This window comes from Manis javanica, chromosome 4, assembly GCF_040802235.1.
Source record: "Manis javanica isolate MJ-LG chromosome 4, MJ_LKY, whole genome shotgun sequence".
Taxonomy (NCBI): Eukaryota; Metazoa; Chordata; class Mammalia; order Pholidota; family Manidae; genus Manis; species Manis javanica.
Window position 1 is genome coordinate 17,173,884 of NC_133159.1, and position 25,942 is coordinate 17,199,825.

The window sequence follows — 25,942 nt, forward strand, 5'->3', positions numbered from 1 at the left end:
TCCTTTCCCATCTGATAGCCTCCAGGTCTAGAATCCCTTCGGCCACTGGGAGCAAAATGCAAGGGGCCCTGGTGAAGCAGGGAAACGCATTGCCCTGAGGCTCCCAGATGCAGAAGCCTGCTTGAGTCTACTCCTTGCCAGTGGCAGTGTAAACAGGGCACTGTCCCTTCCCATCCCCCACAAGTCAGTCTTTCCTGTGACAGGTCGGTCGCTGGAATGGCGCCTAAGGGAGCTGAGGGTGTGGGGCACAGGATGGAGTACAGGACAGGTACAGTGGAGGACAGGCTGTCTGACTTCCTGATCTGCTCATGCACTTTGGTCTCCAGATAAACTGGAGACTCTGTAAGGGACCCAACTGCTGGACAGGGTAAAGAAATTCGCCAGTAGCTCGGGAAGGATCAGAGGTTGCCAAGGTGGCCCAGGGGCCAAATCTGGCTCACAGGCCTATTTTGCAGTTGGCACAGTTGCATAGGGATTTGTTTGTTTTTTCTTTTAATTAGTTGTCAATATTTCAAAATAAGGGAATTGCAGAGAAAATCCAGATTCCTTACTACTAAATCAGCAGAGCTGATTTCTGTATGACATTTCTGCATGACACGAATCAGATATGAGTAGTGGCTGCCTTTAGATAAGGAATGTGACTTCCAGGTCACCAGAGTCCCCACATCTCCCTGCTGAATGACACCCAGTCTGCTTCACTCACTTATGAATGGCCTTATAGTCCCTTGAGTTTGAGATTCCTGGGATAGAGGAAAAGAGCTCTGGCTTTACAATATATAAGGATAATAGGACAAATCCCCTTGGTTATATGACTCATTAGTGCTCCATTTCCCCATCTGTAAAAGGATGATAAACACTTGAGGGTACTCCAGGGCTGATGTGAAAATTAAATAGGAAAATGTTTGTAAAGCACCTTGAATGTAGTAGGTGCTCAAAAAGTTTCTTGTGGAGTATACTGGCCTGGTCTCTTTCAATAATCTGCCCTGTGTTTGGATGTTGCAGTGTTGGGCACAGTGCCAGCCCCCAACAATCCCTACAAGGCTGGCATTATTGTTATCCCTATGGTGCAGAGGAGCAAACTGAGGCACAGAGACATTAATTAAGGAAATGGAAGAGCTGGGATAAGTAGCCCAGTCTGTCTGATCCCCAGACCTGGGTTTTTCCCACTGCCTTACCCTGCCCTTCACAGCCACATGCCATTTTAGCCTTGGGCACATCCACTGGGATTAAGAGAATGGATTCCAGGGTATAACTGTATGGCTTGAATTCTGGCTCTATCACTTACCAGCAGTCTGACACTGGGAAAAGTTTTTCATTTCTTGGGACCTCCAGTTCTTTATCTTGAGGTGAGTTAATGTTCGTAAAATGTGTACAGCAATACCTGGGTACACAGTAAGAGCTCAATAAATGCTAGCTATTATTATCAGTAAATGAGCACTGGCTGTGTGCCAGGTACTAGAGTACAAAGATCAGTTAGAGTCCCTGAGAGCCCCATAGTCTGATGAGAGATCATAGGGCACTGTGACATGTGCTGTAAGGAGCCTGGCTATGAAGCAAGAGGGGGGTGATGGGTAATTTTGTGTCAACTTGTCTGGGCCACAGCACCCAGATATTTGGTCAAACATTATTCTGAATGTTTTCGTGAGGGTCTTTTTGGATGAATGTATATGTAAATGAGTGGACTTTGAATAAAGTAGACTGCTCTCCTTAATGTGAATGGGCCTCATCCAATCAGGTGAAGGCATGAATATAACAAAAGGCTGAACTCCCCTGAGCAAGAGGGAATTCTCCAGAAGATAACCTTTGGACTTTATTTGCAACATCGGCATTTCCTGGTTCTACAGAAACTGCCTTTGGACTCAAAGTACAACTTTTTTTCTGACGCTTCTGTCTGTTGGCTGCCTCCATCAGATTTGAACTCACCATGCTTCCATAACCATGTAAGCCAATTCCTTGAAATAAATCTCTTTCTATATATATGCACATCCTACTGGTCTGTTTCTCTGCAGAACTCTAATACAGGGTTGGTGGGCAGTACCAGTATTTCTGCCAGAGGAGGTATCCTTATTATTATGTCTGGCAATGCTGGCCTGGAAGGGGTGGTCCAGGGCACTGATCCTGTCCCCAGTGGATGAAATAGTTCTTCAATGACTGGGATGGATTTACTGGGAGGATCCCACAAAGCTGGGAGGGAATGTCAGGCCCACAGAGAGGCTAAGAGAATCAAGATTCAAAAACTGCTTAGTCTGCAGAAGGATGTGTAGGCACCTACAAGAAGAAATGTAAAATAAATCAATGAAAAGTCCTCCTTTTGGGTTCAGTTGTGCAGATGTAAAACCAGGGCCCAGGGCAGGAGAGTGCAGCCAGCTTAAAAGCACTAGATGTGTACAAGATTTAGTGCTTTTAGCTTGACCACAAGTACAATATGGGCCAGTTCCTTCCTGAGTTATGTTAAGAGAAGAAAGGCTGAGATGAGGCTGACCGGCCAAAGGAGGCACAGTCCCAGCCTCTGGATTTCAGGGCAGGATCAGGACAGGCAGGTGGAAGTCACGGGAAGCTGGACTTGGGTCCAGTGAGAACAGTCAGTGCTGACCAAAGATGGACTGGGTGTCTCTGGGCAGTTGTCTCCTTGTCACCAAGAGTGTTCCAGGAGGTATCCCATCTGCACGATTAACCAAAATGCTATCAAGAGAAAGAGCATGCGCTTTGGATAGGACAGACCTAGACTCGAGTTAATTAGTGTGACCTCCAGTGAGTCCCCCTTTCTGAGCCTCCATTTCCTCCACTGTGAAATGGGCCCACAGAGCTCAGGAAATGCCTGTGCTGCACTGGAAATCCCTGGGTCAGCTCTCAGAGCAGCCAGTGAACATAAGCTCTTTGCCACATTTGCTGGCTTACCCTGAAATATCCTCTGGCTGTCCCCACTTCCCTGTCCAAGTCCCCAAGCTTGTGCCAACCTGAGAGTGTCTCATGTGGCCCAACCTTGCTGCCATTCAACCTATGGGAGGGCAAGGTAGCAAGGGAGGGGTATGTCCTCCTTTTATCTGTTGAGATGTGTTCAGCAGCAAGTAACAGAAAAATCCAGCCAACAGTGTTTAAACCCTGAGGATGGTACTGCTCACTTAACAAGAAATCTGAAACAGACACACCTGGATGCTTCAAGTGCCTCCATGAGAGTCAGGGAACCGGGCTTGCTGTCCCCCCTCTGCCACCCCCAGGGCATCCATGATGTTTTCCTGCAGGTTCACAGGCCCAGTTTCTGGTCCTCGTAGGACTACCCCCAAGCAGGAAGGATTTTTTTGTCCATGCATGTCTTTCTTTTCCTGCAAGGAGAATCTTTCCCAACCTCCCCGTACATCTTGCATGACCAGCTTGTCCTGGTTTGCCTGGTACTTTTCTGGTTTGTACTGAAATTCACAGGTCCTGGGGACCCCCTTAGTCCTGAACAAATCTGACTGATTGGTCTCCCTATTTACATCCCATTGTCCAGAACTGGGTCATGTGTCCATCCCTTGGTCAATCCCTAGCAAAGCTCATGAATTACCCTGACTGGTTTAAGCCAATCGGGATTCACCTCCTGGAGGACTGGGCACATTGCCATTAGAACTGACCAGGGATTCTGTGAGCAAGGAAGGACTGTCTGCTAGGTGTGCACTCTGCAGGGTCTGCAACACTTGCGTGTACCAGGAATTAGCAAAGCCCTCCCCCGGGATCATCACCATCATGCTGTGTGTGTGTGACTAAGTGTGAAAGAATTAGGAGCATGACAAGGATATGTAGGAGGGAGGAGAGGTGGAGAATGGCCCAAAATATGGGCTTCCTCTATGGTCATGGGTAACAAGTTCATTTTTAATCTGACCTTCATGTGCCTAATTAGTATGTAGTTCTCCAGGCATGATATCCAAGTGGGCAGCTTTCAGGTAAAAATATCAAAGACCAGAAACAGCTGGTCTTTTTCCTAAGCTGGCCTATCTTTTGACTGTCACTGTGGGGACGGTAGAAGAGGGGACATCAGAGCAGGACAGAGGGGCTGGGCTGAGGGCAGGCTAAAGGGTCAGCCCCAGCCTGGCTCCCTGGGGAGGCGTGGGTCCTTTAGACTCCTCGCTCACCTCTCGCCTCAGCTACACTAGGAGCAGAACTGCTCAGAATCTGGCCTAGGTTTACCTGACATCAGTCTCATGATTGTGAGGTTCCAGCTCCAGGGCCAGTCACCTTCTCTTCAAACTTTAAAGACAAAGACATTGAGAATAAATCATTTGTAAACCTGGAAATGGTGCTCCATTCAAACAAATAGTTATTGAGCATATCTACTAATAAGCCAGGCACTGTGCTGTGCTAGGGATCAAACAGCAAACATGACAAGTAAGAGCCCCACCCTCACAAAACTGACACTCTAGAGGTGGCAGACAGACAATAAGCAAGAACTAATACCTATATATTGTCATCAGTAATAAGTGCAATTAAAATAAAGCCAAAGAAAGGGCTAGAGAATGACTAGGTAGATGGGGTGAGGGGTGGCTGCTCTTCTAGATCAAGGGTTTGCAAATTACTGCCTGTGAGCTGCTACCTATTCTAGTAAATAAAATTTTATGGGAATACAGCCAAACTCTCTTTTTTTTTTACATGTTGCCTATGGCTGCTTTCATGCCACAATAGCAGAGATGAGTTATTGCAAGAGATGATATGATCCACACAGCTGAAAATATTTACTATCTGACCCTGAGGAAAAAAAACCTTGCCATCACAATGAGGTACCACTTCACACCAACTAGAATGGCTACAATCAAAAAGACAGACAATAACAAGGACCAGGGAGGATGCAGACAAATGGCTGCTCATACATTGCTAATGGGAGTTGGAAAACAGGCTGGAAGTTCCTTGAAAGGGTAAAAATAGACTCGCCATATGACCCCAGGTCATATGCACCCAAGAGAAATGAAAGCATATGTCCACACAAAAACTTGTGCAAGAATATTCATAGCAACATTATTCATAATGGAAAAAAGTGGGAACAACTTAAATGTCCATCAGCAGGTGAATGAATAAATAAAATGTGGTATAGGCACACAGTGGAATATTACCTAGAAGTAAAAAGAAATGTCATTTTGATGCCTGTTACAACACGGGACAACCGTGAAGACTCTACGCTAAATGAAAGCAGTGGCCATAAGGGACCTCACATTATTCCATTTGTATGAAGTAAACAGAACAGAAAATATATAGAGACAGAGCGCAGATGAGCGATTGCCTAAGGCTATGGAGCCTGGGCAGTGACAGCTAAAGGGTGCAATTTCTTTCTGGGGTGATGGAAATTGATTGTGGTCAAAGTTACACAACTGCAAATACACTAAAAGGCACTGAATTGCACCCTTGAAGTATATGGTTGTATAAATTATATCTCAATAAAGCTGGTTTTAAAAGGTTTACCAATCTTTGTCCGAGAGAATCAGGAAGGCCTCTGAGGAGGTGACATTTGAGCTTTTGTAGTTGACTCAAAGCTCTCAAAGAGTAACAGCATTTTACTGAGCACTTATGAATCAGGCACTATGCAAAGCATTTTACTATTACTACCTCATTTAATCTTCACAAAAATCCTATGCCTTAGATAATGACAACCCCACTTAACGCATGAAGAAACTGGAGCACAAAGAGGTTATGTGACTTGCCCTAGGTCACACAGCTGATAAAAGGCAGAATTGGGACTCAATTCCGGGTGTTTCTGACTTCAAAGCCTATAGCCTTAACCACTGAGACATACTGTACATAGTTCCCTAACCAGTTTCTGAATTGCTGATCTTTCCCAGGTCAGGAAGATGGCCCAAAGCAAGGTGGAGGAGATACAGAACAACACAGCCTTAAGAGAAGGAAGGAAAGGGCGTGCCAGGTGCAGAGAACAATGAGCACCCTGAGAGGTGGTCCTGGGCTCAGGCAGGGGCCTCACAGGGGGAGCAAGACGCTAACACAGTAGATCCCAAACCTCACAGGCCTAGAAATCAACTAGTGCAATATGTGAGAAAGAGGCTTATTTAAAGCACAGATTCCTGGGCCTCACTGGCAGAGATCTGATTTAGTGGGTCTGAGTTGGTGACAGGAATCCAATGTTCGCAAGCTCCCTGGAAGATGTTAATGTAGATGGCCCAGGGACCACACTGTGAGATGTCCAGCAGAAACTTCAAGGTCACACAGGACTTCTCTGGCTGCCCCCCCTCAGTTCTGGCATCCCTCTTTCCCTCTCCCTTTCTGACATCCCATATTGCTGACCCTCATCTTCTCCCTGTACTGGGACCCCGCTGAGCATTACAGGCCTCCCAGGCTCTGTTCCTGCTCTTTTCCCTACGTGCCACGACTTTCCCTGCCTTCCTTGCTCTGCTCCGTCTCCCCCAAGAAGCCTCATTCCATCTCTCCTTCCTTAGCCTCTTTAGGAAACCTTCCCTAACAGGCAAGTTTCTTTACTGCATCTATAAAAAAGATGTTGAAGGACAAACATGAAAATGTGTGCAAGGGGCATTGTAGGCACTCAAATAGTGGCTATTACTTTTATACAATAACATACTTATTATTATCCCCATTTTACAGCTGAGGGGAAGTGAGGTTAAAAAAAAGACTAAAAAATACATCCAAGGTCAACCAGCTAGAAACTGATAGTACTTGGATTTGAACTGAGGCATCAGGTCCTTGGCTTTAACCATCCTGTTATATTGACATTCATTGTTATACGGCTCTGGTGAGAAACAAATGGCAGGACTCTGGCTCAGGGCCTGGCATGTGATAGGTGCCCAGTAAATACTGAAGACTGCAGGTGAATTGGAAGGTTTCTATATCCAGGAAGAGGGGGATGGAAATTACCCAAAGACTTTACTGATGATGATGTCTCATGCTTTTTATTTGACAAGACTCAACATCTTAAGATCTCTGAAGAGAACAGAATATAAAAAAATAATTCAGAAAACAAGGTTCAGAATAGCATTCCACTCAAAGCTTGGTGGCTCCAGAGTCTGCCAATATACTTCAGTGGGGGTGATTGTGGGTTTTAATTTCAGAACGTTAAGATAGTGCAAAGAAGCTGGGGAAGGAGGAAGGGTACAAGGTAGCTGATCTGGTTCCAGCCATCCCACTCCCCTGCCCCCTGCTGCTGCAGCTCTCTCTGTCAGTCTATATCCCCGGCACCTCAAATACTGAATCTCTCCCCATGAACAAGTGGAAGAGATTCAATCTAAAGAGGACTCAGTATTAGAAATCCCTGGGTGTTATTTTCCAATCAAGGTGCCACCTGGAATAGAGACCCCCTCCGTTCTGACTCCAAATTCTCTTTCAACTCAGGTCATTTATCTTGTCTTTGAGCTCCACACGAAACTTAAGGACCAGAAAGCCTCCTCTTTGAGAGCAGTCTTTCTACAGTCAGACAGCTTCCCTCCTGAATTGCATCAACAGGGAATCCTGTGGGTCAATTTCTTCCAATATGGATGAACTGTGAAAATATGCTAAGTGAGATCTTTAGTCTTGTCCTTTCCACACAGCTGTCCCGCTTCCGGTGGCTCAGAGGTCAAGAAGACAACAGGAAAAAGAATTCTGAACGATCCTGTTGACTGAACCACAGCCCAAGACATCAGGATTAACCCAAATCTCAGGAAAAAATAAAAAGGACCATTTCAGTCGAGTTATAGGACACAAAAGATGACAAGAGTCGCCACTGGATAGGACTAGGCGGCTTTCCGGAAATGGACAACTTTCTGAAACGCTTGCCGAAACTCTTCGTTAAACACGGTATAGATTATTGGATTGATGAGGGAGTTTAAATAACCTAGCCAGGTGAAAAAGTCAAAGAGGGCTGGATGGATCCAGCAGGAGTCCCGGCAGAGGGGGAGGACCAGAGAGGCAACGAAGAAGGGCAGCCAGCAGATGATAAAGGCCCCCAGGATGATGCCCAGGGTTTTAGTGGCTTTCCTTTCTCGAGCAGCAGAAATCCTCTTGCGCTCCAGGACACTGTCAGCGAGCTTGACTTTCACGTGGTTGAAAAAGAGAGGGGAGCCGGCCGAATGGGAGTGCCCCTCGTGAAGGCTGGGGTTGAGGGAGCAGAGCGAGGACCCCGCAGAGCCGGCGATGAGATGCGCTGTGGTGAAGCGCTTCCCGTAGAGCGAGGGCGGATTCAGGATTCGGTTCCTGGCAGCCAGGTAGATCCGGCCATAGAGAATGATAAGCAACACAGACGGGATGTAGAAGGCGCCGCAGGTGGAGTAGATGGTGTAGGAGATCTGCGACGTGTTCACCAGGCAGTCCGACATCTCCTCATGAGCTCTGGCCTGCCGCCAGAAGAGTGGCGGGATGGAGATGCAGATGGAGATGGTCCAGACGATGGCAATCATGGCAGCCGCGTGGCCTGCTGTCCGGCGTTTACTGTACTCCAGGGCATCAGTGATGGCCCAGTACCTGTCCAGAGCAATGACACAGAGATGCAGGATGGAGGCCGTGCAGCACGTGATGTCAGAAGACAGCCAGATGTCACACAGGATTTGGCCAAAGCTCCAGGTGTGGGTGGTGGTATATGCAATGCTGATGGGCATGACCAAGATGGAAACTAAGAGGTCAGTCATGGCCAGAGAGCCGATGAGATAGTTGGCCGGAGTGTGGAGCTTCCTGGTGAGGAAGATGGTAGTAAGCACAAAGGCATTAGAAAGCATGGTGGCCAGCGTGATGATGGAAAGGACCACAGCAAGAGAAATCTTGAGAGCCTGGAGGATCCCTGGATCCCAAGCCTCTGGGGTCTCAGTGGCATTCCAGGATCTGTTGGAGGTCTCCTGGAGAAGGTCTTCCACTGACTGGTTTAGTGGGGACATTCTAGGTGGCTATCTCTTCCTACCGGCTTTACCACAACACAGCTCCTTCTTTCTCAGTTGTCCTACCCACAAAACAAGGTCACCCTTCTCTCTCACACTCCTGGGAGCCATCCATCAGAACAGACCATAGTGAGAAGACCTGAAGACTTGACTACTCAAAGAACCTTGAGGTGACTAGCAGTTGGTCGTTAAAGGTCTTTCCTAAACCAGGTGAATCCCAAGATATCTCACCATTCTGGAACTCCATCCAGCAAATGGTCAAGCCCTGTGGACACAGGCTCCATTTGTCAAACATCGATTAGGATATCACACCACTCCAGGCAGTGGTCTGGGATTCTAGATGTTGACTCCTTCCAAAGCTTGAGAGATAAATGTGTTTCAGGAGAACTTCAGAATTTCCCCATCCTATTCTGAGAAGTTTCTGGATTTCAGGTTGCCTTTGGGGAGCTCTTAAACTAGAGACAGAAAGTGCCAGCTGATTCAGAGAGGCAGTCCAGTCAATAGCTCATAGTTTTCCCAGGTTCGTTTTGATGCATCATGAGGCACTTAACTTTGGTTCCTGTTTCACTGATCATTTGGAGCCTGAACAGACAAAACGTTGCAGTTACCAAGACTTGAAGAATGCATGAGCTGGGAGAAGGCAAAACAAGTGGATCACTGTGGGTTCATTGAGGAGGACACATGTTCAGAAGCTCTGGGGTTTAAAAAAGAGAAAAAGTAAAGAGTTAGGTTCCACAAGGACAGTTTAGACACTTGAGACTAACTAGAAGGTTAAAAGGATACTGCTCTGTGCTGGTAATGATGCAGTGAAACTGGTATTCTTAAAAGTGTCAGGAGAACGCAGGAGAGGGCAATGTGTCCCACCCCTGACAATTCCCAGAGGGGACGTGGCTGTTGGAAGCATTGGCAAGCTTATTACAAATCCATGAAATCAGCTCTGTAAATTGTGAATCAGAAATCATCATTCTGTTTATTCAGCAACAATGGAAACTAAACAAAATAACTCTGGGCATAGTAAAAAATAAAAAAGGCCACCATGGAAACTCCAAATTTTTACAATGTATTTCTCTAGCATTTGGGGAGGAGGAGGTGACTTTTCTTCTGTTAATTTCATATGAACTTTCCAAATTTCCTAGAATGAGCATTGATGATTTTCAAAAAAAAAAAAAAACCAAAACAGAAACACCTTTGTGATAAGCAAAGAGCAAAATTAAAACCCTGAGTATTTTTCATGGTGAAAGTTTAAATCCAGAAAATACATTGGGCTTTCCAAATGGAAACTGGAAATGTAGTCACAAAAAGTTCTTGAAGACACACTTTCTCCTCTGTGTGCCTCTGGCCTTGAAGCCAGGCTTTAGTATTTAGGACATGGGCTTGGCGCCCCGACCCTGGTGTTGACGAGCACGGTGAGGTAATCCAGAGGGCAGTGTGTGCAGACCCACCTCTGGCATGACCCCAGCTGACGTCTGTGGGGCCTGGCAGGCAGTCCCTGGGTACATGGGGTTGGCAAGAAGGGTGCCAAAATCACGTAGCTCTATCCACATGCCTGCCGTCTCTCCCCCAGCCTTGTGTAGAATGCCACAGCGCCACTAGGAATCCCTGTGATTCATTTTATTTCTTCCAGGTCAACTTAGCAAACAGGCCCTGCCCTGGGAGCATTCACGACCTGGCAGGGGAAGCAAACATGTAGCTTCAAGAACCCTCGGATGGAGGTGGCAACGCAGAATTTATATATACACACTTTTTTTAAAAAGTGGTCATTATAATTATGTATGAGTTTATTTCATTGTGTGTATGCTTTTCAGCTTAATGTATTTCGAATAATGTCCTATCAGTCACTCCCACAACATCCTTCTTAAGGGCCTCATATTGCTGTATCAGGTGGCTACAAACAGAAGGGGTTCACTCATCCAAGTCTGAGGGATGGCTTTCCTAGTGGCTAGAAAGGCAAGAGCAAAGTCCTAGAAGTCAGAAAGTTTAAGGCATGGTCAGAGGACAGAAAAACACCAGTGGGTTGGAGCACAGAGAGCAGAGACAGGGTAGGAGACAAGGTGCAGGAGGCGGCTGGCCCCAGCGGGAGGAGGCAGCTGGTATCGGAGAGCGTGGCTTGGCCCAGGACAACCTGGGCTCTACTCCCTGCTCTATGCCAGCCTTCCTGTGTGACCTTGGGCAAGTCCCTTATACCTTCTGAGTCTTAGATTTCTTCCCCTATACACTGGCCACCCTGCCTGCCTTCTAGGACTGCTGTGGAGCTTCCACAGCTCCTGGCAAGGCCAGCCTTTGAAACCCAGTAAAACACTGAAAAGAGTCAAGATTTAGTCTCTGTGCATTGACTGATTTTTAAAACTTTAAGAAGCTAAACTACAATGTGGCAGTTTCCCTCCCACTCCTCAAATGTGTGGATGCTTCATCTTTAAAAACGAATCTGCATAGAGGAGAGAAAACAGGCTCAATTTAAGAAAACCAATCTTGAGCCACCTGCTCCAGAACACTCCCAAAGTTGGAAGGATATAATTATAATACCTTTCGTGGAGCTCCTGCTATGTTCCAGGCCCTGAGCTAGCCCTGGGGCTAAGAGTCACCCCCTGGGAAGTGGGCAATATGGTCCCAACTTACAAATAAGCCCACCATTCTCAGAGAGGTGCAGTCACCTGCCCAAGTCACCCAGCTGGAAGTGGAAAACCAGGTCCAGAGCCAGCTCTCAAAATTTCCACCCCTCTCCACACTGCCTAGATTCTGCAAGGAAAGCCTTCTAAGGCACATGCACATCCAGGAGTGAAGCTGGTTTGGGCTCCCACGTGATAGAATGAAGACCCACCTACTCCGCCTTGCCCCCTGCTCCATATCAAAAGCCTTTGGCTAACGTTTTCCTCCCACTTCGGTTCACGTGGAAAATGTGAAGTTGGGTTGGACTGTTTGGAATTTTCTTCCTTGCAGACAGTCTGGGTGAGTAAGTGCCGTCTTTTCTCACAGGCGGCTGTGTGCTTGCTTCACAAAGCCATGCGGTCACTCCTTGGGTTCCAGGCATTCCGACGACCTCACTGAGTGAAAGGCGTGGGCTCAGACAGGCCTGAGAGGCTAATGAGTGACTTCTGGGGAAGGACAGGGAGCGAGGATTGCCTTGGGCAGGAATGCTGGGCTGGAACTTTGCCGGAAGCTACATGATTCTGAGCCCTTCTCCCTCCTCTCCCTCCTGCTGTCCTAACCCATCCTGAACAAAGTTGGGGGAATTTCCTATACTATCCAGCTGCCTTTGGAGATCCAGACTGCAGCTCTATAAGCAATTACCTCCCTCCCATCACACTTTAAAAAAAAAAAATGCAAATGAAAACAACAATGACATACCATTTTCACCCAGCACAGGTAGAAAATTTTAAATCTTATCTTGTCATACTATTTGATAAGGATGTGGAGTAATAGGAATTGTCACCTACTGCTAGTAGAGGATAAATTGGAGGATAGTATAAAACGCATTATAGTGTTTTCTCATAAAGCTAAAGATGTAATAATTACCTCATGACCCAGTCATTTCACTCCCAGGTAGACATGACACAGAAACTCTCCTATGCGTTCCCCAGCAGACAGGAGCGAGAATGGTCACAGTAGCATTGCCTGAAATAGCAAACAACTAGAAGCCGCCCAAGTAGAATACCTTTCGTGGAGCTCCTGCTATGTTCCAGGCCCTGAGCTAGCCCTGGGGCTAAGAGTCACCCCCTGGGAAGTGGGCAATATGATCCCCAACTTACAAATAAGCCCACCATTCTCAGAGAGGTGCAGTCACCTGCCCAAGTCACCCAGCTGGAAGTGGAAAACCGGGTCCAGAGCGAGCTCTCATCAAAAGCAGAAGGGTAGAACATGCCACGTTCCTGCAAGGGAGTGCCGTAGAGGCAGAACTGAGGGCACCCGAGCTGCACGCGTCAGTGGGTGATTCCCATGAACGTAATGCTGAGTGCCAAAGTCAAAAACATGTAACAAGAAACAAACTCTTTTGCCAAAAAAATATATGTGGTGAAGCCATAAAGAAAAGCAAGGAAACATTAGATACAAAATTCAGGATATCAGTTACCCCTGGAGGGGGAAGGATACATGAATATCATTGTGGAGGGGCTTTAAAGGTATCAGTGATGTTCTACTTCTTAAGGTGAGTACATGGATGTTTAATATTATTCTTGGACTATATGTATATTATATATATATATACACACACACACACTCTTTTGTACGGAATGATATATTTGTAATTTTTCTTAATTTTGTACATTAAAAAAACAGAACCACACTATCAGCAATAACACTGATACACTAATACCTATTGATCGATTTGAGTCCTGAAGATCTGGGTTCTGGGTGCATCTCTGCCACTGACCAGCAGGTAACCAAGGGCAAGTCACGACTTCCCTCTGACCCTTAGTTTCTTCCTTGGTAAAATGAGAACATAAGCATGGCTCTGCTGCCCCGGAGGGATATTTAGTCATTCTGGTAAGATCGCATAAGGGACTGCTGTAAATTATGGTGTCCTGAACACCTGTCACGATGGTAACAGAGATGGCGGCAGCGGCTATAAGCATACATTGTAAGTCAGGTGGATTGAGTCCCGATTCTCATTGCTCCACTTTCTTGCTATGGCCACTGGGGAAGTCACTTAAGTTCTCCAGGCCTGCACGGCCTCAGTGGTAGAGATGATAACCCTACCTCACAGGAGGTGGGGGAGAACCGGTCAGATCATGGATTCCAATGCCCATCATAGTAAAGGATGACCTCTGGTTTCTCTATGATGTGTCCAACCATATTCAGGTCTCCAGGCAACAAGGGCTCTTCCCTCGCCAGAAACAAGGCATCGCTGCCCATTTTCGGCAGTGATATCTGCCATCGTCAGAACTACCAGCCACACCAGGGGGCTTCTGCGTGCCCACCACACTCTTGGGAGCCATCATCGCAGCACCAAGGACCTTCCTCAGCCTCCTCCGCCCCAGCAACGTCTCCCCTGTGGGCCACATCGTGCAGACTCCAGCCACACCACACATCCCCAGCTTGAGCATCTCTGCAGAGGGACGGAGGGGATCAACAGGCAGACAGACCTGGGTCCCAATTCCAATGGTCCCATGGACCACCTCTGACCACAGCTGCTTGGACCAGGGTGGCCATGTGACCGAAAATGAGCCAAGCAGATTCTCTCTTGGGAATTTAGAACAGGGACTGTGAGCAGCCGGGCAGACAGATGCTGGAGGGGGAGCAACCTGAAAGCTGAGGATCCTTGAGTCTGGCCACCGGCATGACTGCCCTGAACACCAGGACAAATTTGGAGGGAGGAAAAAAGTCGTAAGTCAAAGAAAAGAGGTTAGAATAGAGAGGCGGAGAATGGTACAGAGAAAGAAGCAGAAAGAGAGGGCAAGCACCTGCCCTAGGAGAGGAGAAGGAGGGAGCCTTCCAGCCCGGCGATACTCTTTCCTATCCTCGGATGTCCATGAGCAACCTTTGTACCCAGGAAAGTTCATTTGTACCAACTTGCGTTTTCCTAGTTGAGCCAGTTAAAATGGGCACAGCAGGCCCTGAGAAACAGTAATAAGACAGAAGATTTTCCATTCCTTCCCACCAACAACCCCTATTGGGGGTCGAGGCAAGTCATTTCACCTCCTGGCTTTTCTTCTTCATCTGTAAATTGGGGTAACAGCACCTTTCTCCCAGAACGGCTCCACAGATTCAGCAAAGGAGGAGTAACATGCCCGGCACAGGGGCTGGTCCACAGCAGGCGTCCTTTCGGTCACTTTTAACTAAGGCTTCCTCCCCAAGGCTCATTCACTTGCAGGAAGATCAGTCACTTCCCCTTTCCAAAGCACCTTTATTTTAGCTAAGTGACTCATAAAGACTTGCCAGAAACCAAGAGGATGTAGGGGTTTAATGTATGCTCAGAAGCCAGTCTCGGCCTTTTAGAAGAAAAAAAGACAAGGCTCTGTGATAAAGATTTGTTGCAGTAAAATAAATCTCCCACAGAGGAATTTGTGTCTGTTCTTTCTCCGGAAGCTGGGTGGTACAGATGAGATGGGGAAGTGATTCTCCATGAATCTGAAGAGTGCTTTACATTTTACAAACTGCAGCCACAGCTGTTACTTCATCTCATTCTCTCTCCTGCACAGGACATTCTCTCTCCTCCCAAGGCCTCAGTTTTCTCCTCTGTAAAATCAGGGCATCAAGTCCAACTCACGGGTGTCATGTGCATGAACTAATGTATGTAGGGAAAACTGAAATTTTTAACATGAGTGTGTGTGTCTGTGTATCTGTATGTTTGTATCTGAGTTCAAGTTTTGACATCTAGTCAGTATCTTGAGCACATCAATCTCTTACCTCAGTTTCTCTAATTAAAAAATCTGGAAAATGTAGAAAACAAAAAGTTGCCATACCTCTGACCCCAAATTCCCACTCCCAGCTATATAGCCAGCAAAAACATGTACGTGTGCCACCAAAAGACCTGGGCAAGAACTGAACCACAAAGAACCACAAACTGAGAGTGACCCAGGCAGACATCAGCAGCAGAATGGGTTCATAGCAGAGCCCTGTGCATCAGTGAGAATGCACCCAGCTCCCCCCTACACACAAGCACAAGGACGAAGCTCCAGGACACAATGTGGAACAGAAGGAGCTCAGCATTCCATCACCACATGTGATTCAATCTTCACAAACTTCAAGAACAGGCAGAACCGACCTACACCGATGGGAGTCACGCTAGTGGGCTGCCCTTCAGGGGAGGGGATGCAGTGACTCGTGGGCAGCATGAGGGGATGGAGGTTGTGGTCTGTTTCTTGAGCCGGGTGTGTTCACTTTGTGGAAATTTGTCAGGCTGGACACTTGTTTTTCGGTATTTTTATTTCTATGAAAAGTTTACCCCAAAAAAGTAGCGGTTTAGTGACTAAGTGCCTAAGAATCTTGGGCACCAGGCTGCTGGCCAACAGGAGATCCTGAGCTTGTCACTGAACCTCTGTGAACTTGGTTTTTTCACATGGAAAATGGGAATGAGCACACCACCAAACTCAAACTGTTGTCATGTTTGAGTGGACTGAATGGGAAGCAGCAACCATATAGTAAATGCTCCATAAACTGTAGTTAGTTACAATTAACAGTCTCTCCCTGGCAAATGTGACTTAGAAGGAAGTTTTGAAAGACATAACCAAATCTAATCAGCTGAGATTGCTGCTGCCCTGAGAGGTGAGTGACTTGCCCAAGACTGCACAGCAAAGTCCAGCCTCCCTCCCAGCTCAGCTCAGTCCATCCACAGCCCCATGCTGCCTCTACCTTCCCCTACCAAAAAGAGGTGTACATTTCTTTGCCCCTCAATGCTGGGTCCAGCAAAGACTAGCTATGGGCACCAGAAGGAGCAGAAGTGACAGTGAGCCAGTTCCAGATGTAGTCTGCAAGAGGTGGTACGTGTTTCGGCATGTGTTCTGCCACTGCAATGAGAACATGTGTGGGTTAGCTCGCTGGTTCCTAGAGGAGACAAAGACCCGCAGAGCAGAGTAGAGCACAGCTCCTGCAGCCAGCTGCCTCAGCCACACCCAGGTAGAACAGAGCTCCTCAGCCGCCTGGCAGGTGCACATGTGAGGTCAGCTAAGATCAGAAGAAATGCCCAGCCAATTTCAGATTAAAACAGCCAACTTCCAGGTGCATGAATTGTAGTAATAAGTATTGTTTTAATCCACAAAATTGAGGCGGGCTTGTTACACAACAATAACTGACTGATAAACACTCCCCTTATTCCCTGAATCACTGAATTGTGTCAGTTCTACTGCTGACACTTAACTGCCTTGGCTCTTTTCTCCCTTCTCTAGCCATGCCACCACTGTCCTGTTTCAGGCCACCATCTTCAATGGCTTAAAAGGTCTCCCTGCCTCCACTCTTGTCCCCTCTCCAGTCTCTTACCATATCACACCTGGCATCTTCCTTTTACCTATAAGGTCTGACCATATCACTCCTTTAAAATCCTCTAGCAGCTCCCTATGCACCTGGGATTAAGTCCCAGCTCCACAGCTTGGTTTAAGAGGCCCTTCACCAACTGGTCTTCACTTACATTACGAGCACCGTGTCCTGAACTAGCTGGCTGTGACCTTTGCACTGAGTAGCACAGATTGGCTTGTTTTTCTGCCAGCACCCTGCTGCCACACCCACTCCAGTGCTGTTTCCTGCTCTGAACCTGCTGTGTCCTCTGCCTGGCAAGTATCTTCTCCTCAGCCCTCTGGCTGCCTAACTCCAAGTCCTTCAGGACTAAGGTCTGGTATCTCCCCTAAGGAAGCCTTCTCTAACCTCCCCCAGCCCAGCCTGGGTTAGGCGCCCCTCTTCTGGATGCCCACCAGCACAGCTCTTACCACACTGGACTGTCTCTGTAAGTACACCCTGAGTGCAAGGACCATGTCTGATCAGACCCCTTTTAGCCCTGATACCTGGCTCACAGCAAGAGACGAATAAATGTTTATGAAAGGCTCCATGAACCGATGAGGAATGGGCCCTGAGAACAGAGCGTTAGACTGAGAGGTAGGAACCCTGGGCTTTTTGTTTGGTTCTGCCACTGAACTCTCTGTGGCCTTAGATGAGCCAGTTCCCGTGCTGGGTCTCAGTTCCTCCACCTTGAAAATGAGAAGTTTGGACCAGACCACATATTCTCTTGCTGTGCATTTAGAATCACCTGGGGAAGCTTAAAAAGTAATAATACAAATGCTGTTTTAAAAATAGAGATGTCCAGGCCTTACCCCCTTGCCCCTCTGAGGGGTAGAGCCTAGTTACTATAAATTCTCAAAGTTCTCCACGTGTTTCTAAGGTGCAACCAGGATTGAAAACCACTGGCCGTGAGGATCTCTGGCTATCTTCATCACTGACAATCTGGATCTCTTTAAGAAAACAGAGACAGGTGGAGCTTGTTTTTAGGGCCTTTGCATGAAGAAACTGAGGTCCAGAGAGGTAAAATGACTTGCCCAAGGCCACACGGTTGTGGCACAGCTGGGATTGAGAGCCAGTGCTGAGAAACTCTAGAACAGCCACTACTGGCCACATTGTAGCCACTGAGGGCTTCAAGTGTGGCCAGTGAGATGAGCTGTAGTGTAAAACACAACGGGCTTCAAAGACTTAGTTCAAATAATAATGTAAAATATCTTATTAATAACTTTCTGTATCAGTTACATGATAATATATTGACTATTGTGAGTAAATAAAACACATAACTGAAATTAATTTCACTTTTTCTTTTTTTAATATGGTTTCCTCTAAATTTCCTAATTCTAAAACATTTGTGGCTTGCTTTATATTTCTTATTTTTTGTTTTTAGTTTTTTATTTTTAATCGATGTATAGTTGGCATAGGATATTAGTTTCAGGCGCACAACATATAGTGACTCACAGTTACATACATTATGAAATGCTCACCCCAATTAAGTGTGGTTACCATCTGTCCCCAAAGTTATTACAATATTATGGACTATATTCCCTATGCTATACTTTTCATCCCTGTGACATTTATTTTATAACTAGAAGTTTGTCCCTCTTGATCCCCTTCACCAATTTTGCCCATCCCCTCACCCCTTCCCTCTGGCAGCCACCTCCAGGCAGTCTCTCCATTGGACAGAGCTGCTCCAGAACCAGTGGCTCCAACAGGGGGTGTTATCGCCCCCTACGGGTCATCTTAGGACTCTGTCCTCAGAGAACCAATGCAATCCAGGGAGGCTTGGGACAGTACAGGGTGCTACATGCGCAGAGGCTGGAATAGTAGTAGTTGTAAAGTAATGACCAACATTATTAAGAGCTTACTGTGTGCTGGGCAGTGTTTTAAGTGTCTCCTCTATCAACCCATTAAAGTCTGACCACACCCTCTGAAGTCAGTCCTATTACTATTATTCTCATTTGCCAGGGGTGGGGAATTGAGGCTCGAGAAATGGCTTGCCTAAGGCCCCAGAGCGAGGACAGGGCAGATCTAGGCTTGGAACTGGGCTGCTCAACTCCATGCTCCACTGTTCATAAAACGTGCTGAGTAAAGTCAGTTCCACTTCCATCTTCATTCCACAGGTATTTTACCCCACAGATGCCTGCACACATTCAACCAATCTTTACTGGGTACCTCATATATGCCAGGGTCTGCCACCCCCACCCGAGTGAGCCCCCTCTCTGCCGCTGGGAGGGGGCGCAGACGTCAGTCAGCACTGAGCAGCGGCCCCAGCACAGCCCAACAGGAAGGGCGGGAATGCACAGTGGCTTCTCACACTTGAACGTGCACAGGCATTACCGAGGGATCCTATGAAGAGTGCAGATTCAGATTCTGTAGGTCTGGAGCAGCACCAGGGATTCTGCATTTCTGACAAGCTCTCAGGTGATGCTGCAGCTCCATGGACCACAGAGTCGGGCAGTGCATAACAGTAATGTCAGCCCTGAGATTTAAGAAGGATCTTAGAGTGGAAGAACAGGAAGGACTCAGGAATCACATAGTCTTGACTTCCTCATGGTACTGACAGGGACAGAGGCCCAGAGAGGGTAAGGCACTTGCCCAAGGTCACACAGTGAAGTACAGGCAATGACCAAGTCTTCAGACTCCCACCAGTGCTCTGCCCACTGCCTCCCATTTGCAGCAGAAACTTGAGTCTAAGGGCAGAAGTATCCAGAGGCTCTTACACCCTCTCCCACCATACGCTTTCGGCATTTTCAACTCTGCAACCCACCTCCCATCTGAATATCCAAACTAGGGGAGTAATCCTGGGAGCAGACTGGCAGGGAAGACCGCACTCTGCAAGAAGCCTTTAGGGCTGCATCCCCTGGCCCTAGAGCTCAACCTGCCCCTCTCCACCAGATGCTGCACATCTGGATCCCCAGAGAGCACTTGAGTGATGGAGTGAAAGCATTTTCAGCACAGAGGAGAAGCCGTCTTCTCCAGACTGGATAAACAGAGTACTAACAACAGGAATTCATTTCCTAGAAACTAAACACTGAATTTGTTAATGTTTACAGGACCCAAACCTGCTATTCACTATCTGTTTTCCCCACTAGGATGCACAATATGGCCATGATTCAGAGCACAAGCTTTACAGTCAGGTAGACTGAATTCGCCTCCCAGCTCTGCCATTTGCTAGCTCTGTGACCTTGGGCAAGTCTCTCAACCTCTCTAAGCCTGTTTCCTCACCCATTCAATAGCTGCTTACTTAAAGCCTACCATGTGTTGGCATGAGCAACACTGATGTTGACCCTAGGAAGGGCCCTGGGGAGAGCCTCCTGGAGCCTGGGACCACGGACATGATGGAGGATGACGTTGGAGTGTGAAGGCACCCTGAGAAAGGAGGAGGGCAGGTGACCTGCTGCAGCCCTGAGATCCCCTCTGAAAGTGGCTGTGAGGCTGAGTGCAGGAGGACAAAGACAACCAGCAAGTGAAGAGGAGTTGGGGCCAATGACACCTATTCCATTGGACTGAAGAGCCCTTCCCTCCTGCACCCCAAATCCTTTTTCATTTCCTATTGCTTACCTACCCCGAGATCACTTTCCTCTCACCCTCCTGCTCACCTGCACTCACCTGCAGCATGACTGAGACCTCCTCCCGCGAAAACACTGTGTCTCCTTCCTCCGAGCCTTTGCATAGCCCATTCCCTCTACCCAGGATGCCTTTCTTCTCACCTTCTCCACCCTCTCTGGACCCTAGGGATGGAACTGATCCCTCCCTTCCTCCAGCCCCACTGGTCTTATTACACATCACACTGGACTCCCCTAAAGGAGCTCATTTGCTGACTGCCTATCTCCCTGTTGGGTTTGTGATCCAGAAAGGGGGGGGGGGGGCGACACGGTGTTACAAAGCCCAGTGCCCTGTGTGGGGTGGGGTACCTGTCATCCACCTGTCCAACTCCAACTTTACCCTTAATTCAGCTGTCTCCTCTTTGATAAAACTTGTCCACGCCTTCCGCCCAAGTGGGGTCAGCCTCCCTCTTCTGTGCCAACCTGTTTATCATTCACACTGAGCAGCTAGTATCCTGAGGTCTAGTAACGGTGGCTCTCTCCCCACAAGATGAACATGCCTGGAGCAGAGACCCAGTTTTGTTCATAGTTGTGTTTGGGGCTTAATACTTACAGTGGCTCAGTAACGATTTCCTCGAAGAATGAGTCAAGGAACACTAACAGTTTTCCCTTCGGCATCCCTCTCTGTGCCTCTGGCCCCAAATGTCTTTGGTCATCCCTCCTGGATGGCCCTTCAGGGCCCCAAACTCAAAAGAGCCATCCATATCAGCCCCTCCTGCTTCCTCCCTGGCACACATTATCCTGTCCTTATTCACCCATCCCAACCCTTGAAATCCTCCCTCTTTCCCTCTCTTCTCCAGCATTTAACTAGTTACTTCCCTTTTATGAGAAGCTGAGGATCAGAAAGGTAATGCCATCGGCTCAAGGGCAGACAGCAAATAAGCAGCCAGGTCCAGGGCCATGCTGTGAACAGCCCAGACTCCCTCTTCGCCCGACCTCTCTCGCTCCCCCACAGGTGCTGTCTCTCCCCTTCTCTGTACACATTTGGGGCTTTTGCATCATGGCTCAGGCTGACAGATGGCTCTCTTCCTGGGAAAGCAATCTTTCCCTTTCCCCTTCACACACAAGCTCTTGTAATATGCTCTCTGAGGTCCTTCCCAAAAGCCAGTTCTTCCAGGAAGCCTTCTATGCTCAACCAGATGCAAGCTCTCCCTCTTTAAACCACCAGATTCCAGGTTTGTTTGTGCCTTTTACTGCCTATAGCTGGAAGCTCCTTGAGGAGCCACCTCTTCTCTTCCCACTCCAGTGCCTGCAGCTCTAGATCACAATCAACGCAGAATAACTCCTCTTGCAAGGCTCAAATGAGCCCCAGAGAAGTAACAGCATCCCCTCTCTCCTATTTGAAACTCTCCAATGGGTCTTATTATCAGGATAAAATCCAAAATCCTCACCACGGCCTACAAGGCATGGTATAACCTGCCTCCACCCCCAGACACTTACAGACCTCATCTCTTAACACCTGCCTCCCTTAAACATCACCTCTTTGGCAAAGCTTTCATAAGTAGTTCTCATCCCCTGTCCTATCACCCTACTTTATGCTCATTTGAGCACTTAACCCCTCTCTGGTATGTCCTACTTGTTTATATATTGCTTGTCTCCCCACCTTCCCTTCAAACACTGCACCTTTTGTCCAGCTCATTCCTATATCCCCCAGGCCTTGAACTGTGTCTGACTAACAATAAGCAGACAGGTCCACAGCCTGGGGAGAGCTGTGGGCTGGAGACGTACATGTATGAGTCATGTGCACAGAGGTGGTAACTAAAGCCACTGGGTGGATGAGCTCAGCCAGGACCCGTGTCTACCAGGAGCAGAGAGGAGGGCCTGGGAAAGCAGAGCAGCTAATGGCTGCAGAAAGGACGGACCTACAGAAATAACAGAGACAAAGGAGGGAAAATATGACAGTGTTAAGTTACAGAAGCCAGAAGCCAGCATTTCCAGAGGAAAGGAGTGGTCAGCAGTGCCAACTGCTGCTGAGAAAGTGAAAGACTGAACAGTGTCTCCTGAGGACACTGGTGACCTTAGCAGACCTCTACCCCTCTACAGCCCTCAGATGGGAGCCACCTGTGCAATGAGAGGGACCTCTGAGGTTCTGAGAATTCCCAGGTCTGAGAATGTGTATTGCTGCTCATATCCACATCATTGTCACCAAAAAAGACAGTCATCCATCTGCAGCCTAAGAGACAAGGGACGACAGTCCACCCACCTTCGTTATTTATGCCAGGTAACTGAAAAACTCAGAGAAAGCATCTGTGTGTTTCCAGCCCTGTATCAAGCACCATGGAGAGGAGAGAAGGCCCGGTCCTAAGAGTCATGTCCAGCTGGCAAGCCCCATCCCTCCTACACCACCCTCAGGTCCTGGCTTTCTGGATGCCTCCATGACAAAGACCACTCATTTCTCCCCACCAAAGGCTGGAGAAAGCCCAGCTGCGTAAGAGGCCTTGCTTGCTGCTGTCAGTAAAGGGTCTCTCCATGTCCTTCTGAGGAACGCTGAGACCCTGGCCAGTCGTGTGGTCCAGAGCAGAGCGCAGATCCACAATGTGTGCCCAGTTAGAAGACACGGGAGGCTGCTGATGGCCACTAATGACTGAGCTGTTGTTGGTGGCCAGGTGTGAGCAATGACCCCCTCTGATTTGCACAGCAAGCCTGCAAGGTGCCATTCTTTTCCCCATTTTATATGGGAGGAAACCAAGACTCAAAGAGGTTAAGGGCTTTCCCAAGGTCACACGGCTGTGGTAAATAGTCGAGCCCGGTTTGCTAACAGAGCCAGTCTGAGAGACCCAGCTCTTAATCCTTGAACTTCCCCAGAGCTGGTGAGGCAGGGAACTTTGGTCTTGTATTATCTTACAAGCAGTGTGACCTTGGGCAAGATTTAGTTCCCCTCTCCTCATCTGCAATAAAGCAGATTTCTTATTGCTTGCAGTTCTGACGCTACAGTGATCAGCTAGGATGTGTACAGAACTTCACAGTCTGTAAAGGCATCCATCCGTACATCTCATGTATTCCCACGGAGCCTTCAGAGGGGGAGAAGCATCCCCTCCATTTGATAGATGTGCAGACTGAGGTTCGAAAAGATGCAGTGACCTGACCAAGGTCAGAAAGCAAGTCAGGGCCTGCCTCGGCTTGGGTCTGGAAGCCGAGGCTCCACACTGGACGCCCTTTTAACTCCGCCGCAGAAAAGGGCGGCCCCGCGCTGCGCCGCATCCCGACCTGGCCGGCAGGGGGCAGCGCCCGCCTTCCCTGGGCCGCCCGGGGCCACGTGGGGGAGTCGCAGCCCCCGACCCTGGGGGCGCGCCTCCCGCCCCGCCAAATTTTGCTTAGCCGCGGGGCACCGAACGCGCACCCGGGACCCTGCACCCGCCCCCGAGCGCGGCCTCGACCACCCTCTATCGCGGGGCTCGGGACGGTGTCCCCCGGACGCTACCCACGGGCCGCGCTGGTCCTCCGGGACCCACTTCCCCGCGCGCGCACCGCCCGTCCGAAGGCATCCGAAGCGGGACGCCCGGTCACCGAGGCCCTGGGGAGGGCGACCCCCCGCCCCAGCTCCTCCGGGACGGCCGCAGCGGCCGGACTGCGAGCCGCGCGAGGGCCCCGGCGCTTACCCATCCCGGGCCACGCAGGTGCGGGCTCCTGCTTCCTGGCGCAGCGCCTCGTCTCACCGCCGGTGGCCGTTTCATCGCCGCCGCGACCCCCGGCCTAGCTCCGGGCGCCGCCCGCCCCGCCACCCCGGGGGCTGTTCCCGGGGCCGCTCCTTCGCGCTCCCGCCCCTCCCAGCGCCCTGCGGCTCCTCCGCATCCCTTTCCCGCGCCCGCCCGCCGCCCTCCTCGCTCCCCTCCCCCAGCTCCTCCCCCGCGAGGCCCTCCCCACTCGGCCCCCCGCCCGCCGGGAGGAGGCTCGGCCCTTCCAGTCCCGCCGCGCCGGGAGCTCCAGCCCCCGCCTCCGCCCCAGCCCCGGGGGGTGGGGCACCGAGTAGGGAGGGGCAGGCCCTCCGGTCCCCACCTGTAGCCGAGCGGTGGGCTGGGTCCGGAGTAGGGGGTGGTGAGAGGCGGACCGCGTCCTGAGACCCTTGAAAGTCCAGCCACCCATCCGTCCCTATCTCCCGTGTTCATCCGTAGTAGGATTTTTTCCCCCACTTCATTTAACAAATATTTCTTGATCTACTGTGTGTCAGTCACATTCTAGGCACTGGGGATAGAGCAGTGAACAAACAGACGGGGGACCCATGGAGTTTACATGAATGTAATAGATAAAACAGGAAATGTTTATAGAGGTAAACGCTATAGAGGAAAATGAATAGGAAAAGAGGTAGCGAGGGAGGGTGGTGGCGTTGAATAGGGAGGTCGGGGGAGGCGAACCTGGGAAGGTGGCATCTGAGCAAAGATGGGAGGTGAGGGAATGGGCCCTGCAGGAATGCGGGGAAACGGCATTCCAGGTGAGGGACAACAGCAGATACCCTGAGGCAGGCAGTGACCACGCCAGTTTTGGGGCTGAACGAACAGCAGGAAGCTGAGGTCAGAGATGCTGCAAAGGGGCAGCTCCGGCCTTCATTGAAACAGCAGATTCTGAGCCCCGGCCCCACCCCCAGGTTCATGCAGGTGTTGGGGGTGCTGAGATGAACCTGCCTGGTTCCAGGGGCCAGGGTTGGGAGAAGAAGAGCACAAAGAGGAACAGGAGAAAGGTCCACCGCAGAAGCGCATGCTGGTGTGTCTCTTGTGCAGATCCCCCCCAGCTCACGTGGAGGAGCTATAGCCTAAAAGGCGTCTATATCCTAAAAGCTGTTTTGTCTCCTAGTTCTCCATGTATCTGAATCCTTGTTATTCCGTGGATCCACTATTAGGATTGTTAGGTCCCCGTGATGAACTGACCCTTTTATCATTACGAATTGACGCTGTGTTCCTGGCAACAGTTCTTGTCACAAAGTCTCCTTCGCTGGCAGGAGGCAGGGGACAGCAGTACCCACTGCCGCGGGGATATTTACAGCCCACACAGCTGTTTGACATCTGGCACACCAAAGAATCAGCAGCTTATCCAGTTTTTCTTTTTCATGTCCTTCTGTCTCTACAAACACCTATCCACCTGGTCCTTCTCTCCTTTCTCCACACCTCACCCTCCTGGTTTATCATTTGACCGCTGGCCTGGAGCTTCATCTGCTTCATCTTTCAATCTCTGTCTTTTTTGGAAGGCCGTGATCAATGATCATTAAAAATGCAAAAGTTCTTTTTGTCTTAGTGCAAATCACAGGCATATAAATCATCGGCCAGTAGACAGGAGTTATCTGCAGCCACACCTCCACTCTACTCAGACCCTGGGCTCTTTTCCCAAATAGGAAATGAGAAAGTTTAGCAATGCCAAATGTAGGCATTTCCCAAAATATATATTGCTGCTGATTGCCCAAGCTGAAGAGTCATAGAGGAGGAAGGGGGTCCGGTCTACACAGCGGAAGCATTTGCAGCTACTGCCAGAGTCCCAGCCTGAGATCCTGCAGCTGGGAAATCCACAGGGCAAAGTAAATATAGACACACCTCGGGTGTGTGTCCTCAATGAAAAAACTCTGATACTCCAGAAATTGCCCTGACCAGGGATGAG

General features: G+C 49.0%; 1 protein-coding gene across 1 annotated transcript; it reads right to left on the reverse strand.

Annotated features, from left to right (window-relative positions):
* Window positions 1-6,743: 6,743 nt before the first annotated feature.
* On the reverse strand, window positions 6,744-24,148 carry HTR1D (5-hydroxytryptamine receptor 1D). Its single transcript, XM_037017727.2, has 2 exons — window positions 23,959-24,148; window positions 6,744-9,528 (listed from the first exon to the last, which is right to left on the reverse strand). The coding sequence occupies exon 2, from the start codon at window positions 8,832-8,834 to the stop codon at window positions 7,701-7,703; it is 1,134 nt and encodes a 377-aa protein (XP_036873622.2). The 5' UTR covers window positions 8,835-9,528; window positions 23,959-24,148; the 3' UTR covers window positions 6,744-7,700.
* Between the last annotated feature and the right edge of the window lie 1,794 nt (window positions 24,149-25,942).

Coding starts and splice junctions, on each gene's coding strand:
- HTR1D (XM_037017727.2), bottom strand. CDS start 8,834: ATGTCCCCACTAAACCAGTCAGTGGAAGACCTTCTCCAGGAGACCTCC.